A 19,459-nucleotide genomic window follows, 5' to 3' on the forward strand; every position below is an offset into this window, starting at 1 on the left:
TAGAGTGGAGAGGCGGCAGGGCGGCCTAGTGGTTAGAGTGTAGAGGCGGCAGGGCAGCCTAGTGGTTAGAGTGGAGGGGAGGCAGGATGGCCTAGTGGTTAGAGTGTAGAGGCGGCAGGGTGGCCTAGTGGTTAGAGTGGAGGGGAGGCAGGGTGGCCTAGAGTGTAGAGGCGGCAGGGCGGCCTAGTGGTTAGAGTGGAGGGGAGGCAGGGTGGCCTAGTGGTTAGAGTGTAGAGGCGGCAGGGCGGCCTAGTGGTTAGAGTGGAGGGGAGGCAGGGTGGCCTAGTGGTTAGAGCGTTGGACTAGTAACTGGAAGGTTGCAAGTTCAAACCCCCGAGCTGACAAGGTGCAAATCTGTCGTTCTGCCCCTGAACAGGCAGTTAACCCACTGTTCCTAGGCCGTCATTGAAAATAAGAATTTGTTCTTAACTGACTTGCCTAATAAAATAAAAAGGTAAAAATAAAAAATAAATTCTTCATCTGGTTTTAGTTTGTCACAAAAAATGTATTTAAACATGAAAATATACAGTACCAGTCAAAGGTTTGGACACACCGACTCATTCAAGGGTTTGTCTTTATTTGACTATGTTCTACATTGTTGAATAATAGTGAAGACATCAAAATTATGAAATAACACATATGGAATCATTTAGTAACCAAAAAAGTGTTAAACAAATCAAAATATATCGTTTATATTTGAGATACTTCAAAGTAGCCACCCTTTGGAATTCTCTCAACCAGATTGTGTAACCTTCATTTAACTAGGCAAGCCAGTTAAGTACAGATTCTTATTTACAATGACGGCCCACCCCGGCCGATGCTGGGCTAATTGTGTGGCTGTCCTATGGGACTCCCAATCACGGCCGGATGTGATACAGCCTGGATTCGAACCAAGGACTGTAGTAGTGAGGCATCTTGCATTGAGATGCTGTGTCTTAGACTGCTGAGCCACTCAGGAGCCCTAGTTCATGAGGTAGTCACCTGGAAGGCATTTCAATTAACAGGTGTGCCTCGTTAAAAGTTCATTTGCGTTTGAGCCAATCAGTTGTGTTGTGAGAAGGTAGGGGTGGTACACAGAAGATAACCCTTTTTGGTAAAAGACCAAGTCCATATTATGGCAAGAAGAGCTCAAATAAGCAAAGAGAAACAACAGTCCATCATTACTTTAAGACATGAAGGTCAGTCAATACGGAACATTTCAAGAACTTTGAAAGTTTCTTCAAGTGCAATCGCAAAACCCATCAAGCTCTATGATGAAACTGGCTCTCATGAGGACCGGCACAGGAAAGGAAGACCCAGAGTTACCTCTGCTGCAGAGGATCAGTTCATTAGAGTTACCAGCCTCAAATTGCATCACAAATAAATGCTTCACGGAGTTCAAGTAACAGACATCTCAACTGTTCAAAGAAACCACTACAAGGACACCAATAAGAAGAGACTTGCTTGGGCCAAGATACACGAGCAATGGACATTAGACAGGTGGAAATCTGTCCTTTGGTCTGAAGAGTCCAAATTTTAGATTTTTGGTTCCAACCGCTGAGCTTTTGTGAGACACCTCCAGGTTGTATCAGGGCTAATTTACCAAGAAGGAGAGTGATGGAGTGCTGCATCAGATGACCTGGCCTCCACAATTACCCGACTTCAACTCAGTTGAGATGGTTTGGGATGAGTTGGACCTCAGAGTGAAGGAAAAGCAGCCAACAAATGCTCAGCATATGTGGGAACTCCTTCAAGTATGTTGGAAAAGCATTCCAGGTGAAGCTGGTTGAGAGAATGCCAAGAGTGTGCAAAGCTGTCATCAAGGCAAACGGTGGCTATTTGAGGAATCTCAAAAATATTTTGATTTGTTTAACACTTTTTTGGTTACTAGATGATTCCATGTGTTACTTCATAGTTTTGATGACTATTATTCTACAATGTAGAAAATAGTCAAAAGTAAAAAAAGATGACACTGCCCAAAGGATTACAATGGCAGAACATTTTAGAACAAGGCTGGGCTTCCAATTTGGCCACATAGTGACAACCTGTATCAAGGCTGGTTAATGTGACGGAGGCAGGTGGCTCATGAAGGGGAGAGGGAGGTGAGGGGGAATGAACTACAACACCTTTATCAGCCTGATTACTTCTTATTCTGGGTGTAACAGGAAATAAGGTACTTGTTCCAGGCAGACTGCCATTTCTTGGTTCGCTCCTGCGCACTACCTACAACACAGACAGAGAGAGACAGAGAGAGGCAGACACATGAGACAGGCAGAGTGAGAGAGCGAGGACCACAATGAGAGTTGAGCTTCAAGACTATTGTATATAAGCTGCTGCCCTCTAGTGGAGAAGCTCAGAATGATCACCAGACAACAAAGTAGAAGGCACCTACTTCTCTTGATTCCCAGGTTCCTCAGCTTGTCATGTTTAGCATGTCCATTCTGAGCCAGTCTCAGAGACAGAGAGGCTCCTCTCCTGAAACAGACAAAACATTTCATGATGTGCACATCAACATTCCAGTTGATTTACCATGTGAGATAAACAGTGCATTCGGAAAGTATTCAGACCCCTTGACTTTTTCCACATTTTGTTAAGTTACAGCCTTATTCTAAAATTGATTAAATCATTACCCCCCCCCCCCTCATCAATCTACACACAATACCTCATAATGACAAAGCAAAAACCAGTTTTTAGAAAATGTTTGCAAATGTATATAAAATAATATAAAAACTGCAATATCACATTTCCATAAATATTCAGACCCTTTACTCAGTACTTTGTTGAAGCACCTTTGGCAGCGATTACAGCCTCGAGTCTTCTTGGGTATGACGCTACAAGCTTGGCACACCTGTATTTGGGGAGTTTCTCTCATTCTTCTCTGCAGATCTTCTCATGCTCTGTCAGGCTGGATGGAGAGCGTCGCTGCACAGCTATTTTCAGGTCTCTCCAGAGATGTTCGATCGGGTTCAAGTCCGGGTTTTGGCTGGACCACTCAAGGACATTCAGAGGCATGTCCCAAAGCCACTCCTGTGTTGTCTTGAAGAGGTTTTCATCAAGAATCTCCCTGTACTTTGCTCCGTTCATATTTCCCTCGATCCTGACTAGTCTCCCAGTCCCTGCCTCTGAAAAACATCTCCACAGCATGATGCTGCCACCACCACCATGCTTCACCATAGTGATGCTGCCACCACCACCATGCTTCACCATAGTGATGCTGCCACCACCACCATGCTTCACCATATAGTGATGCTGCCACCACCACCATGCTTCACTGTCGGGATTGTGAAAGGTTTCCTCCAGAGGTGACTCTTGGCATTCAGGCCAAAGAGTTCAATCTTGGTTTCATCAGACCAGAGAATCTTGTTTCTCATGGTCAGAGTCCTTTAGGTGTCTTTTGGCAAACTCCAAGCAGGCTGTCATGTGCCTTTTAATAAGGAGTGGCTTCCTTCTGGCCACTCTACAATAAAGGCCTGATTGGTGGAGTGCTGCAGAGATTGTTGTCCTTCTGGAAGGTTCTCTCATCTCCACGAGGAACTCTGGAGCTCTGTCAGAGTGACCATCGGGTTCTTTGTCACCTCCCTGACCAAGGCCCTTCTCCTCCGATTGCTCAGTTTGGCCTGATGGCCAGCTCTAGGAAGAGTCTTGGTGGTTCCAAACATCTTCCATTTAAAAATGATGGAGGACACTGTGTTCTTGGGGACCTTCAATGCTGCAGAAATGTTTTGGTACCCTTCCCCAGATCTGTGCCTTGACACGATCCTGTCTCAGAGCTCTACGGACCATTCCTTCAACCTCATGGCTTGGTTTTTGCTCTGACATGCACTGTCAACTGTGGGATCTTATATAGACAGGTGTGTGCCTTTCTAAATCTTGTCCAATCAATAGAATTTACCACAGGTGGACTCCAATCAAGATGTACAGTATAGTGCATTCTGGTGCTCAGGTTGACTTTTACAATAAAACACACCTCACGGCCCCCCGGGTATAATAACCTCATGGTCCCCCGGTTATAATAACCTCATATCTCGCGTCCCCCAGTTATGATAACCTCGCGGCCCCCAGTTATAATAACCTCATACCTCACGGCCCCCAGTTATAATAACCTCATACCTCACGGCCCCCAGTTATAATAACCTCGCGTCCCCCAGTTATAATAACCTCAAGGCCCCCAGTAATAATAACTCATACCTCACGTCCCCCAGTTATAATAACCTCATGGCTCCCAGTTATAACAACCTCATACCTCACGTCCCCCAGTTATAATAACCTCATGGCTCCCAGTTATAACAACCTCATACCTCACGGCCCCCAGTTATAATAACCTCATACCTCACGGCCCCCAGTTATAATAACCTCATGTCCCCCAGTAATAACGTCATACGTCACGCCCCCAGTTATAATAACCTCACGTCCCCCAGTTATAATAACCTCATGGACCCCAGTTATAATAACCTCACGGCCCCCAGTTATAACAACCTCATACCTCACGGCCCCCAGTTATAACAACCTCATACCTCACGGCCCCCAGTTATAATAACCTCATGTCCCCCAGTAATAACGTCATACGTCACGCCCCCAGTTATAATAACCTCACGGCCCCCAGTTATAATAACCTCACGGCCCCCAGTTATAATAACCTCATACCTCACGGCCCCCAGTTATAATAACCTCGCGTCCCCCAGTTATAATAACCTCAAGGCCCCCAGTAATAATAACTCATACCTCACGTCCCCCAGTTATAATAACCTCATGGCTCCCAGTTATAACAACCTCATACCTCACGTCCCCCAGTTATAATAACCTCATGGCTCCCAGTTATAACAACCTCATACCTCACGGCCCCCAGTTATAATAACCTCATACCTCACGGCCCCCAGTTATAATAACCTCATGTCCCCCAGTAATAACGTCATACGTCACGCCCCCAGTTATAATAACCTCACGTCCCCCAGTTATAATAACCTCATGGACCCCAGTTATAATAACCTCACGGCCCCCAGTTATAACAACCTCATACCTCACGGCCCCCAGTTATAACAACCTCATACCTCACGGCCCCCAGTTATAATAACCTCATGTCCCCCAGTAATAACGTCATACGTCACGCCCCCAGTTATAATAACCTCACGGCCCCCAGTTATAATAACCTCACGGCCCCCAGTTATAATAACCTCATACCTCGCGTCCCCCAGTTATAATAACCTCACGCCCCCCAGTTATAATAACCTCATGTCCCCCAGTTATAATAACCTCACGGCTCCCAGTTATAATAACCTCATACCCCCCAGTTATAATAACCTCATACCTCACGCCCCCCAGTTATAATAACCTCATACCTCACGCCCCCCAGTTATAATAACCTCATACCTCACGCCCCCCAGTTATAATAACCTCATACCTCACGCCCCCCAGTTATAATAACCTCACGCCCCCCAGTTATAATAACCTCACGCCCCCCAGTTATAATAACCTCACGCCCCCCAGTTATAATAACCTCACGCCCCCCAGTTATAATAACCTCATGGACCCCAGTTATAATAACCTCATGGACCCCAGTTATAATAACCTCATACCTCATGGACCCCAGTTTTCCCTTCTCCATGAAGAGTTCCACCATGGGGTTGTGTCTCTCTCCCTGAGGGTAGAGCCGTGCGTACAGCGTCCTGTTGCCCACCATGTCTCTGAACCAATATACTGCCTGTTGGGTCCAGCCACACACGTCCACTGGGCGCACCTGGGATGAGACCAGTAACTTGGGGTCATATAATACAGGAGACTGGTAAAAAGATATGACCTGCCCTAAATATATAACCCTCTCAACTAAATAACTCGTTTTTTAAACTTTTATTTATCCAGTCAAGTGATGTTATATACCGGTACGGCTATAGGGATACATTGTGGTGTGGTTAAGTATTGGCCACAGTAGAACCTGACAACAACCAGGGCAAACCACTCACATTAGCTAGGGAGACCTGTATGGCCTGTAGAGGAAGTGATGTCATCTCAGCACTGAGTTCCTTGATGTTACATAGAGACAGACAGGAAGTGTCTCCGTAGTCCAGCCTCCTCACCTCCACCTCATTGATGTCTGACAGACAGGAGAAATTTATAAGTTGCCCTTATTGTATGACAGAGCGAGGAGAAGTACACTACATGACCAAAAGTATGTGGACACCTGCTCGTTTAACATCTCATTCCAAAATCATGGGAATTAATATGGAGTTGGCCCCCCTTTGCTGCTATAACAGCCTCCACTCTTCTGGGAAGGCTTTCCACTAGATGTTGGAACATTGCTGCGGGGACTACAGCCACAAGAGCATTAGTGAGGTCGGTCACTGATGTTGGGGGCGATCAGGCCTGGCTCACAGTCAGCGTTCCAATTCATCCCAAAGGTGTTCGATGGGGTTGAGGTCAGGGTTCTGTGCAGGTCTGTCAAGTTCTTTCACACCAATCTCAACAAACCATTTCTGTACGAACCGGTCTTTGTGCACAGGGACATTGTCATACTAAAACAGTTTAGGGCTGTTACCACAAAGTTGGAAGCACAGAATCGTCTAGAATGTCATTGTATGCTGTAGCGTTAAGATTTCCCTTCACTATAAATAAGGGGCCTTCCCAGAATAGTGGAGGCTGTTATAGCAGGATTACTAACATTCCGCAGCGTCCCAGGGATTAACATTCCGCAGCGTCCCAGGGATTATTAACATTCCGCAGCGTCCCAGGGATTATTAACATTCCGCAGCGTCCCAGGGATTATAAACATTCCGCAGCGTCCCAGGGATTATAAACATTCCGCAGCGTCCCAGGGATTATAAACATTCCGCAGCGTCCCAGGGATTATAAACATTCCGCAGCGTCCCAGGGATTATAAACATTCCGCAGCGTCCCAGGGATTATAAACATTCCGCAGCGTCCCAGGGATTATAAACATTCCGCAGCGTCCCAGGGATTATAAACATTCCGCAGCGTCCCAGGGATTATAAACATTCCGCAGCGTCCCAGGGATTATAAACATTCCGCAGCGTCCCAGGGATTATAAACATTCCGCAGCGTCCCAGGGATTATAAACATTCCGCAGCGTCCCAGGGATTATAAACATTCCGCAGCGTCCCAGGGATTATAAACATTCCGCAGCGTCCCAGGGATTATAAACATTCCGCAGCGTCCCAGGGATTATAAACATTCCGCAGCGTCCCAGGGATTATAAACATTCCGCAGCGTCCCAGGGATTATAAACATTCCGCAGCGTCCCAGGGATTATAAACATTCCGCAGCGTCCCAGGGATTATAAACATTCCGCAGCGTCCCAGGGATTATAAACATTCCGCAGCGTCCCAGGGATTATAAACATTCCGCAGCGTCCCAGGGATTATAAACATTCCGCAGCGTCCCAGGGATTATAAACATTCCGCAGCGTCCCAGGGATTATAAACATTCCGCAGCGTCCCAGGGATTATAAACATTCCGCAGCGTCCCAGGGATTATAAACATTCCGCAGCGTCCCAGGGATTATAAACATTCCGCAGCGTCCCAGGGATTATAAACATTCCGCAGCGTCCCAGGGATTATAAACATTCCGTAGCGTCCCAGGGATTATAAACATTCCGTAGCGTCCCAGGGATTATAAACATTCCGTAGCGTCCCAGGGATTATAAACATTCCGTAGCGTCCCAGGGATTATAAACATTCCGTAGCGTCCCAGGGATTATAAACATTCCGTAGCGTCCCAGGGATTATAAACATTCCGTAGCGTCCCAGGGATTATAAACATTCCGTAGCGTCCCAGGGATTATAAACATTCCGTAGCGTCCCAGGGATTATAAACATTCCGTAGCGTCCCAGGGATTATAAACATTCCGTAGCGTCCCAGGGATTATAAACATTCCGTAGCGTCCCAGGGATTATAAACATTCCGTAGCGTCCCAGGGATTATAAACATTCCGTAGCGTCCCAGGGATTATAAACATTCCGTAGCGTCCCAGGGATTATAAACATTCCGTAGCGTCCCAGGGATTATAAACATTCCGTAGCGTCCCAGGGATTATAAACATTCCGTAGCGTCCCAGGGATTATAAACATTCCGTAGCGTCCCAGGGATTATAAACATTCCGTAGCGTCCCAGGGATTATAAACATTCCGTAGCGTCCCAGGGATTATAAACATTCCGTAGCGTCCCAGGGATTATAAACATTCCGTAGCGTCCCAGGGATTATAAACATTCCGTAGCGTCCCAGGGATTATAAACATTCCGTAGCGTCCCAGGGATTATAAACATTCCGTAGCGTCCCAGGGATTATTAACATTCCGTAGCGTCCTAGGGATTATTAACATTCCGTAGCGTCCTAGGGATTATTAACATTCCGTAGCGTCCTAGGGATTATTAACATTCCGTAGCGTCCTAGGGATTATTAACATTCCGTAGCGTCCTAGGGATTATTAACATTCCGTAGCGTCCTAGGGATTATTAACATTCCGTAGCGTCCTAGGGATTATTAACATTCCGTAGCGTCCTAGGGATTATTAACATTCCGTAGCGTCCTAGGGATTATTAACATTCCGTAGCGTCCTAGGGATTATTAACATTCCGTAGCATCCTAGGGATTATTATCATTTACCTCATGTTTTACATTTACGTCAATTAGCAGACACTCTTTCCAGAGCGATTTACAGACGCAATTAGAGTTCATCGCCTTGTTCAAGGGCACATCAGATTTTTCACCTTGTCGGCTCGGAGATTCGAACTAGCAACCTTTTGGTTGCTGGCCCAACACTAACCTCCACTCATCATGAAACATATCGTACCTCCACTCATGCCACATATCTTGGCCACCTGTGCCCGACACCACCTCTCCTGTTGGGGGAACCAAGCCATGACGTAGGTCCCGATGTCTGGAGTACACTTCAGCTCTGCTAAACTACTGCAAGACAACCAGCCAACGACAGGGTTGAGAAAATGACTAAATGAAAAGAACTTGGGTCAAGTCCTGTTTTAAACTTGACCTCTGCTTAAATGTAGTGCACTACATCAGGAATAGGCTTCCATTTAGGATGCAGCCGGAGTGTGTCTACTATACCTTACACCAATGCTTCTTGAGAGGGAGTGGATAAGAGCACACTTTGAGGAGAAGGGTACTACGGAGTACAAATGTTAGCTCAATGTGGCACTATACGGGCCCTGGTGGAAAGTAGTGCACTATATAGGGAATAGGGTACCATCTTGGACACCCAATATAACTCACTCAGTGTTGAGGTCCTCCAGCTGGAGGGTGGCGTCGGCCTGTTGGATGTAGAAGTTCCCAGGATGCACCACGTGACTCACCACCACTGCCATCTCCTCAAACTTACGGATCTGGAACTCTGGAATGTTCAGACACTGGTTAACTGGGGTAACCAAGGAACAACAGTTCTGGAATCTCTGGAGTTCTGGAGACAGACTGATATTGTTGATATCTTCCTGAACCTCCCCAATCACATGTCCCTCTTTGATCTGTAGGCTGTGGATGGATGGAGCTGGGGGTTGGAGGGTTGTATTAGAGATCTCTACACTCCGACACTGGAGACTAGTGGCAGACATCTTGTTCTCAGAGGTGGTGACGACGTCAGAGGAAGGACCGCTCCTTGTCGCCTCGGTAAAGACGTCTCCTATGTCCCAGAGCTCCGTCTTGGTGGCAATGATACAGCTGAAGATCAGAGAGCCTCCAGACTCCACACGCTTTACTGTGAACACCGGGGCCTGGGAGGGTAGGAGAAGATAGGAGGGTAGGGTAGGATAGGACATGATTAACTTGAACGTCCTGAGGTGAAAATAGTTTCAGACACACAGTAGTGGTGTATATAAAATAGAGACTTTACATTACACTCAACATAATACATACATATTGGTTCAGCTGGTTATCTGGCAGCTCTGAGAACAGCTCCTTCTTTGGGACGCTGACGTTGTGGTTCTTAGTTTCTAGAACATTCTGGGTTTCCTGGGCATGCTTGGTTTCCGGGAGGGGGTCAGAGGTCATTGCCGGGGCGGTGGAATCAGAGGTGTACTGGTAGTAGCTGGTGTGCTGGAAGAAAGCGGCCAACTCCATGAACGGCTCGTTCCTGCAATTGGTTCGCAGGAATTGCATGAGCTGAGAGGAAGTTTGCTTCTGGTGCTGCACTCTGGTGTCACTTCCTGATTCTAGAGGGGGAGGAGCCAGGGCTGTCATCTGGTAGGCTGGGTTACTGAACCCTGAGAGGAGCTCACCTGGGACAGGTAGGTCTAGATCTGTTGCTCCAGGTGTTTGTTTGATTTGACTGTTCTCTTTGATTTGAGTGGTTGTAACCGTCGTTGTATTTGGCTGCTGCGGTGTCTTCTCCTTGGAGATAAAGATTCCATTGTCTTTGGTCAGATTCAGACTGGCTACGCTGGTTGAGGAGCTGGGGATTGGGAGCTTTGCCACTTTGCTGGAGGAGGAGATGCTGCATATAAAGACCTGATCCTTCTGGAAGTCTTGAGAGGAGGAAGAGGAGCAGAAGAGTTTGAGTTGCTGTAGGGCAGGCAAGGCTCCCAGCATCTGTACTGCCTTGGTGATGGAGCCGGCCATGAGGACGTTCTGCAGCATGGGACCAAACTTCAGCACGTCTGACGATGTCATGATGCCTCGGTCTCTGGATAGCGCTGGCTGCAACAGGCTGTTTAGGGGTCTGGTGGAAGCTGGGGCACTGAATTGTGGATCTGTGGAGCCAATGGCAGGGGGAGAGAAAATATCTTTAAGAAATACAGACCATCCCAAATGTTCCCTTGGACCAGGGTTCCCACCCTGGGTGCCCATTTGAGTTGTTGCTTTCGCACTACACAGCAGATTTTAAAAAACAACAACAGCTATGTAGTGCTAGGTGAAAAACTAAGACGTTCACCCAGTGTGGGGGGCAGGACAGAGTTGGGGGATCCTTGCTTTAGACCAGTAGCCACCACTAAGGTGGGTAGGATAGGAGATGGTAGCAAAGCTGATACTGTGACTCTACGAATACAGAAAAGTTGTTTTTATAAGTTGGTTAAAGTTGTTATTTACCACTGTCACTTTTATAAAGCCATAAAATGTGCTTTCTCCTTACTTCCACTCACGCTACAACCATCACTGCAGCTGTAATGAATGAGTACAACCATCACTGTAATGAATGACTACAACCATCACTGTAATGAATGAGAACAACCATCACTGTAATGAATGAGAACAACCATCACTGTAATGAATGAGAACAACCAACACTAATGGATCAGCTGCCTGCTGATAGAATGATGGAGAACAGTAGCTCCACATCAGTCAGTGCTGTCTGCTGATAGAATGATGGGGAACAGTAGCTCCACATCAGTCAGTGCTGTCTGCTGATAGAATGAAGGAGAACAGTAGCTCCACATCAGTCAGTGCTGCCTGCTGATAGAATGATGGAGAACAGTAGCTCCACATCAGTCAGTGCTGTCTGCTGATAGAATGAAGGAGAACAGTAGCTCCACATCAGTCAGTGCTGCCTGCTGATAGAATGATGGAGAACAGTAGCTCCACATCAGTCAGTGCTGCCTGCTGATAGAATGATGGAGAACAGTAGCTCCACATCAGTCAGTGCTGCCTGCTGATAGAATGATGGAGAACAGTACTCCACATCAGTCAGTGCTGTCTGCTGATAGAATGATGGAGAACAGTAGCTCCACATCAGTCAGTGCTGTCTGCTGATAGAATGATGGAGAACAGTAGCTCCACATCAGAGTGCTGCCTGCTGATAGAATGATGGAGAACAGTAGCTCCACATCAGAGTGCTGTCTGCTGATAGAATGATGGAGAACAGTAGCTCCACATCAGAGTGCTGTCTGCTGATAGAATGCCAGTCAGAGCATGCAGTTCGTGAATTTCTCTGAGTTTAGAAGTGCAACTAAAGCACAAAATGAAAACAGCAAAATAGTCCGTTATCACAACCCCTAGTTTAACTTGCTATTTAAGCAAGTGGCTAAATGAATAAAGGTGCCGGGATATCATAGTGTGTCAGCTTTCTGCCATGTTTGAGAAGTTAAAGCCCTTTGGATCAGTTATCTGTACAGCTGCTACTGTCATTTTGATTTCCTTGTGTTTATGGCCTGTCTCCCCCAGTCTGCCCCTCCCCCAGTCTGCCCCTCCCCCCAGTCTGCCCCTCCCCCCAGTCTGCCCCTCCCCCCAGTCTGCCCCTCCCCCCAGTCTGCTACGAGCAGGCATGCCTGTTGCCCTAGTGACTCCAGACAGACTGTTGCATAACGTCTCTCGTACAGTAAATGTACATTTTCGTCTGTGCTCATTAGCACGTGTAGCTAGCAGCCTCCATGGAAATTCTCTATTACTTGTGCTAATTTAGTTGGCATTCTGTTCATTTTTTTAAACCTTATTGTGTACTTAGCCGGTACTACCGTAAACCTTAGTGTACTTAGCCGGTACTACAGTAAACCTTATTGTGTACTTAGCCGGTACTACCGTAAACCTTATTGTGTACTTAGCCGGTACTACCGTAAAACCTGGGAAGGATACGAACATCTGGATACCGTTCAACCCTTTGTTCAACCAATACGGTAATAGCACCACCTTGCCCTCCGATAGGCTAAGTGGAAATTTCACCATATTACTTATACCAATCAAATCCTCTCACAAATCCATAAGGGTCTCTCGGGTCCATTTGGGATTGGGCCATGATGGAATTTTATAGCGACACAAGTGGTTTCCATATTCTTTGTGTTCTAGTCATGATGACAGATACACCTGTCATAACAATCACTCAATGGAACTCCCCCACCTGTCATAACAATCACTCAATGGAACTCCCCCACCTGTCATAACAATCACTCAATGGAACTCCCCCACCTGTCATAACAATCACTCAATGGAACTCCCCCACCTGTCATAACAATCACTCAATGGAACTCCCCCACCTGTCATAACAATCACTCAATGGAACTCCCCCACCTGTCATAAAAATCACTCAATGGAACTACCCCACCTGTCATAACAATCACTCAATGGAACTCCCCCACCTGTCATAACAATCACTCAATGGAACTCCCCCACCTGTCATAACAATCACTCAATGGAACTCCCCCACCTGTCATAACAATCACTCAATGGAACTACCCCACCTGTCATAACAATCACTCAATGGAACTCCCCCACCTGTCATAACAATCACTCAATGGAACTCACCGGTCGTCAGGTTTTTGAGTGCAGTTGAAAGTTTCTCAATGGCATAACATTTAGCATCCAAAGACCTGACGAGGTTGTCCAGCACATTGATAGGATGAGGCGCGCTCAGGAAGCTTCGGACTTCTACGTTGGCCTGTAGGAATTCAGAAACGTGTCAGTATTGGGAACTTTTATGACAAAATATAGCTTATATGGACAAGTTACCCAACAAAGACAGAGTTAGGTAAATACGTCTGAAAATATAGTTTACATGACTAAACAATGGAAGAAGCTAAGCTACACTAAATAGACCTTAAGAAAAATATAGTTTACCAAGCTAGACATAACTAAAATCATTGATCATCAACCAACTTAACGGAGCTTGAATAATATAAATGATGTGCAAATATTTTACAATCCAGGTGTGCAAAACGCACTTACCCGATGTTGTAATTAATGTGTTAGAGTTCATGTTTAAGTTAATTCATTGAGCTGTATCTAAATACATTTCTTTACCGTTATTTACATGTGTAATTAGTCTCTTGGTTAGAATTGAATTACGCTTTTGAATTACGCTTTTGAATTACGCTTTTGAATTACGCTTTTGAATTACGCTTTTGACTGCAAGTTCCAGAATGCCTCTCTCATTCAGTCAAACAGTGTGAGGCACAGCGTGCTCCAGACAACTATAACAAGCCTCTCATTCAGTCAAACAGTGTGAGGCACAGCGTGCTCCAGACAACTATAACAAGCCTCTCTCATTCAGTCAAACAGTGTGAGGCACAGCGTGCTCCAGGCAACTATAACAAGCCTCTCATTCACTAGTCAAACAGTGTGAGGCACAGCGTGCTCCAGACAACTATAACAAGCCTCTATCAGTCAAACAGTGTGAGGCACAGCGTGCTCCAGGCAACTATAACAAGCCTCTCATTCACTAGTCAAACAGTGTGAGGCACAGCGTGCTCCAGGCAACTATAACAAGCCTCTCATTCACTAGTCAAACAGTGTGAGGCACAGCGTGCTCCAGACAACTATAACAAGCCTCTCTCATTCAGTCAAACAGTGTGAGGCACAGCGTGCTCCAGACAACTATAACAAGCCTCTCATTCAGTCAAACAGTGTGAGGCACAGCGTGCTCCAGACAACTATAACAAGCCTCTATCAGTCAAACAGTGTGAGGCACAGCGTGCTCCAGACAACTATAACAAGCCTCTCATTCACTAGTCAAACAGTGTGAGGCACAGCGTGCTCCAGGCAAATATTGGCTAGTTATTCTGTCTGTAAAGAAACGAGCGGGGTATCGATTGAGCCTGCTGCAACGACTGGACTAGAACAAGCCGCTCTCATTCACCAGACAAACAGAGCCACGCGTGCCTAACTCGTGTGACTTGTGTTGTCTCAGGGTACAAGTCATCCTGTTTGAATCAGAATCTGTAGCTAGTCAGTTGGTCAATCTAGTTATTTCCTGTAGACTTTTATGGGGCCACGTGGTTGTTTTAGTCTGTCGACTTGGCGTTGTTTAGTAGGCCTACTTTGGGATCCTGAGTGGCGCAGCGGTCTAAGGCAATGCATCACATCTTCCCTGCCCCATCCACCGCTGCCCCCTGGACACTGATCACTTGGCTACATAGCTGATGCATGCTGGACTGTCCATTAATCACGGTACTCCATTCTGCTTGTTTATGTTTTATCTGTCGGCCCCAGCCGCACTCAGGCTCTGTGTGTAGTTAATCTGACCCTCCCTGCCTAGTCAACGCCATTTTACCTGCTGTTGTTGTGCTAGCTGATTAGCTGTTGTTGTCTCACCTACTGGTTTAGCTAGCTCTCCCAATTCAACACCTGTGATAACTGTATGCATCGCTGTATGTCTCTCTCAAATGTCAATAAGCCTTGTATACTGTTGTTCAGGTTAGTTATCATTGTTTTAGTTCACAATGGAGCCCCTAGTTCCACTCTTCATACCTCCTTTGTCCCACCTCCCACACATGCGGTGACCTCACCCATTACAACCAGCATGTCCAGAGATACAACCTCTCTCATCATCACCCAGTGCCTGGGCTTACCTCCGCTGTACCCGCACCCCACCATACCCCTGTCTGCGCATTATGCCCTGAATATATTCTACCATGCCCAGAAATCTGCTCCTTTTATTCTCTGTCCCCAACGCTCTAGGCGACCAGTTTTGATAGCCTTTAGCCGCACCCTCATACTACTCCTTCTGTGATGTGGAGGTAAACCCAGGCCCTGCATGTCCCCAGGCACCCTCATTTGTTGACTTCTGTGATCGAAAAAGCCTTGGTTTCATGCATGTCAACATCAGAAGCCTCCTCCCTAAGTTTGTTTTACTCACTGCTTTAGCACACTCTGCTAACCCTGATGTCCTTGCCGTGTCTGAATCCTGGCTCAGGAAGGCCACCAAAAATTCTGAGATTTCCATCCCTAACTATAACATTTTCTGTCAAGATAGAACTGCCAAAGCGGGAGGAGTTGCAGTTTACTGCAGAGATGGCCTGCAAAGTAATGCCATACTTTCCAGGTCCATACCCAAACAGTTCGAACTACTAATTTTAAAAATTATTCTCTCCAGAAATAAGTGTCTCACTGTTGCCGCCTGCTACAGACCCCCCTCAGCTCCCAGCTGTGCCCTGGACACCATTTGTGAATTGATCGCCCCGCATCTAGCTTCAGAGTTTCTGTTAGGTGACCTAAACTGGGATATGCTTAACACCCCGGCAGTCCTACAAGCTTAGCTAGATGCCCTCAATCTCACACAAATCATCAAGGAACCCACCAGGTACAACCCTAAATCTGTAAACAAGGGCACCCTCATAGAAGTCATCCTGACCAACTGGCCCTCCAAATACACCTCCGCTGTCTTCAACCAGGATCTCAGGGAGCACTGCCTCATTGCCTGTATCCGCTACGGAGCCGCAGTCAAACGACCACCCCTCATCACTGTCAAACTCTCCCTAAAACACTTCTGTGAGCAGGCCTTTCTAATCGACCTGGCCCGGGTATCCTGGAAGGACATTGACCTCATCCAGTCAGTTGAGGATGCCTGGTCATTCTTTAAAAGTAACTTCCTCACCATTTTAGATAAGCATGCTCCGTTCAAAAAATGCAGAACTAAGAACAGATATAGCCCATGGTTCACTCCAGACCTGACTGCCCTCGACCAGCACAAAAACATCCTGTGGCGGACTGCAATAGCATCGAATAGTCCCCGCGATATGCAACTGTTCAGGGAAGTCAGGAACCAATACACGCAGTCAGTCAGGAAAGCTAAGGCCAGCTTCTTCAGGCAGAAATTTGCATCCTGTAGCTCCAACTCCAAAAAGTTCTGGGACACTGAAGTCCATGGAGAACAAGAGCACCTCCTCCCAGCTGCCCACTGCACTGAGGCTAGGTAACACGGTCACCACCGATAAATCCATGATTATCGAAAACTTCAACAAGCATTTCTCAACAGCTGGCCATGCCTTCCGCCTGGCTACTCAACCTCGGCCAACAGCTCCCCCCCCCGCAGCTACTCGCCCAAGCCTCTCCAGATTCTCCTTTACCCAAATCCAGATAGCAGATGTTCTGAAAGAGCTGCAAAACCTGGACCCGTACAAATCAGCTGGGCTTGACAGTCTGGACCCTCTATTTCTGAAACTATCCGCCGCCATTGTCGCAACCCCTATTACCAGCCTGTTCAACCGCTCTTTCATATCGTCTGAGATACCCAAGGATTGGAAAGCTGCCGCAGTCATCCCCCTCTTCAAAGGGGGAGACACCCTGGACCCAAACTGTTACAGACCTATATCCATCCTGCCCTGCCCATCTAAGGTCTTCGAAAGCCAAGTCAACAAACAGGTCACTGACCATCTCAAATCCCACCGTACCTTCTCCGCTGTGCAATCTGGTTTCCGAGCCGGTCACGGGTGCACCTCAGCCACGCTGAAGGTACTAAACGATATCATAACCGCCATCGATAAAAGACAGTACTGTGCAGCCGTCTTCATCGACCTTGCCAAGGCTTTCGACTCTGTCAATCACCACTTTCTTATCGGCAGACTCAGTAGCCCTGGTTTTTCTGATGATTCTCTGTATATATCAATGATGTTGCTCTTGCTGCGGGCGATTCCCTGAGCCACCTCTACGCAGACGACACCATTCTATATACTTCCGGCCCGTCCTTGGACACTGTGCTATCTAACCTCCAAACGAGCTTCAATGCCATACAACACTCCTTCCGTGGCCTCCAACTGCTCTTAAACGCTAGTAAAACCAAATGCATGCTTTTCAACCGTTCGCTGCCTTCAACCGTTCGCTGCCTGCACCCGCACGCCTGACTCTAGCATCACCACCCTGGATGGTTCCGACCTTGAATATGTGGACATCTATAAGTACCTAGGTGTCTGGCTAGACTGTAAACTCTCCTTCCAGACTCATAGCAAACATCTCCAATCAAAAATCAAATCTAGAGTCGGCTTTCTATTCCGCAACAAAGCCTCCTTCACTCACGCCGCCAAACTTACCCTAATAAAACTGACTATCCTACCGATCCTCGACTTCGGCGATGTCATCTACAAAATAGCTTCCAATACTCTACTCAGCAAACTGGATGCAGTCTATCACAGTGCCATCCGTTTTGTTACTAAAGCACCTTATACCACCCACCACTGCGACCTGTATGCTCTAGTCGGCTGGCCCTCGCTACATATTCGTCGCCAGACCCACTGGCTCCAGGTCATCTATTTGTAAATAATTATTTGTTCTTAACTGACTCGCCTAGTTAAATAAAGTACTTTGTTTGTCAGTATAATTATTTAATTGCTGATGATGACTGTATCCAAGCCCATACTTGTCATTATTATATCATTTCGAAAATGCATGTTTACTGAGCAACAGATCATTAGAAAATAAAATTACAAATGTAGATTTTTCAAATGTTGTGGCGTAAGTGTCGGGAGATAAGTTTAACTCCTCTCTAAAGTGAAACGTTTGGGGGCAAGCGAATTAGCCAACCTTCACCTAAATTCAACCTTCACCTAAATTCAACCTTCACCTAAATTCAACGTCTGGAATAAATGATGACAGTAGTAACCAACCACACATTGTGTTACGGTTTTCTAGGTGTGATGAAGGAGAGTCGGACCAAAACGCAGCGTGTAGATTGCGATCCATGTTTAATGAAAACGTAAAACTCGAATCAATACAAATGCACTACAAAACAACAAACTTAACGTAATGAAAACCGAAACAGCCTATACTGGTGTAAACTAACATAGAGACAGGAACAAAGACACTAAGGACAATCACCCACGACAAACTCAAAGAATATGGCTGCCTAAATATGGTTCCCAATCAGAGACAACGATAAGCACCTGCCTCTGATTGAGAACCACTCCAGACAGCCATAGACTTTGCTAGATAACCCCACTAGCTACAATCCCAAATATGTACACACCAAAACCCCAAGACAAAACACACCACAATACAAAACCCCATGCCACACCCTGGCCTGACCCAATACATGAAGATAAACACAAAATACTTAGACCAGGGCGTGACACATTGGGCTATTCAAACTATTTAGTTGATAATTAAATAGGACTAAATCGTGCATTTTCATCTGTCGGGGTCGTTTATTTTTGAACATTGTATGGGAATAAGTGAAGGAACATAATGATGCGCTCTGATATGTTCTTGAGCAGTAAAGCGCACTACCGGGTTTCCAATCACGACTATGACGAGTTAGGCAGACCCGGAGTAGTTCACTACTACCCAAAACTGCCTAAAAGTTCACTAACTAACCAACTACCACATTCATTACCTTACAACCTAGTTGTCATTCAAATAGTAAGTCATGATTGAACGTTTAAATCACAGACCAAATGGGACATTTACAAGTATATTTAGCTCAATCAAGTTGACTAGGTAGCTGGGCCACAACTCTGCATGCACACGTTTCCGGGTAGTGTTAGCATAGCCAGCTAGTTCAATCATGCTTTGCTGTCTACCGATGGAGCTATTGAACTAGCTGTAGTTAGCCAATTACCTTTTCGGTTAAATGTCGTAGTTGTTTGTCCAGTGTATTCCTGGCGTCCTCCAAGACGAGAAGTTTGTACATTATACATCTTTTGGTGACATTGAGGTCGGTGGGAAGCCACACAGGACTCTGCTGCAGCGGCATTATAGTGACTGATGAGGCTGGACCAAAACGTTTTATTTGAGAATGTAATCTGACAGCGTGTCATTTTATTCTTCTTTGAGGTTTAATGGCGGCGTGGCCGAAATTATGGGTGCGTTCGTAAATTGCCTCCAGT

The 19,459-nt window shown here is 46.3% G+C and overlaps 1 protein-coding gene across 1 annotated transcript; it reads right to left on the reverse strand.

Annotated features, from left to right (window-relative positions):
* Positions 1 to 1,866: 1,866 nt before the first annotated feature.
* Positions 1,867 to 19,459, reverse strand: LOC109883430 (uncharacterized). Its single transcript, XM_020475471.2, has 9 exons — positions 19,192 to 19,459; positions 13,170 to 13,302; positions 9,855 to 10,687; positions 9,219 to 9,712; positions 8,782 to 8,897; positions 5,937 to 6,067; positions 5,553 to 5,713; positions 2,372 to 2,454; positions 1,867 to 2,202 (listed from the first exon to the last, which is right to left on the reverse strand). Exons 1-9 carry the CDS (start codon positions 19,324 to 19,326, stop codon positions 2,120 to 2,122), a joined length of 2,169 nt encoding a protein of 722 aa, XP_020331060.2. The 5' UTR covers positions 19,327 to 19,459; the 3' UTR covers positions 1,867 to 2,119.

This window comes from Oncorhynchus kisutch, linkage group LG15, assembly GCF_002021735.2.
Source record: "Oncorhynchus kisutch isolate 150728-3 linkage group LG15, Okis_V2, whole genome shotgun sequence".
NCBI classification, from domain to species: domain Eukaryota; kingdom Metazoa; phylum Chordata; class Actinopteri; order Salmoniformes; family Salmonidae; genus Oncorhynchus; species Oncorhynchus kisutch.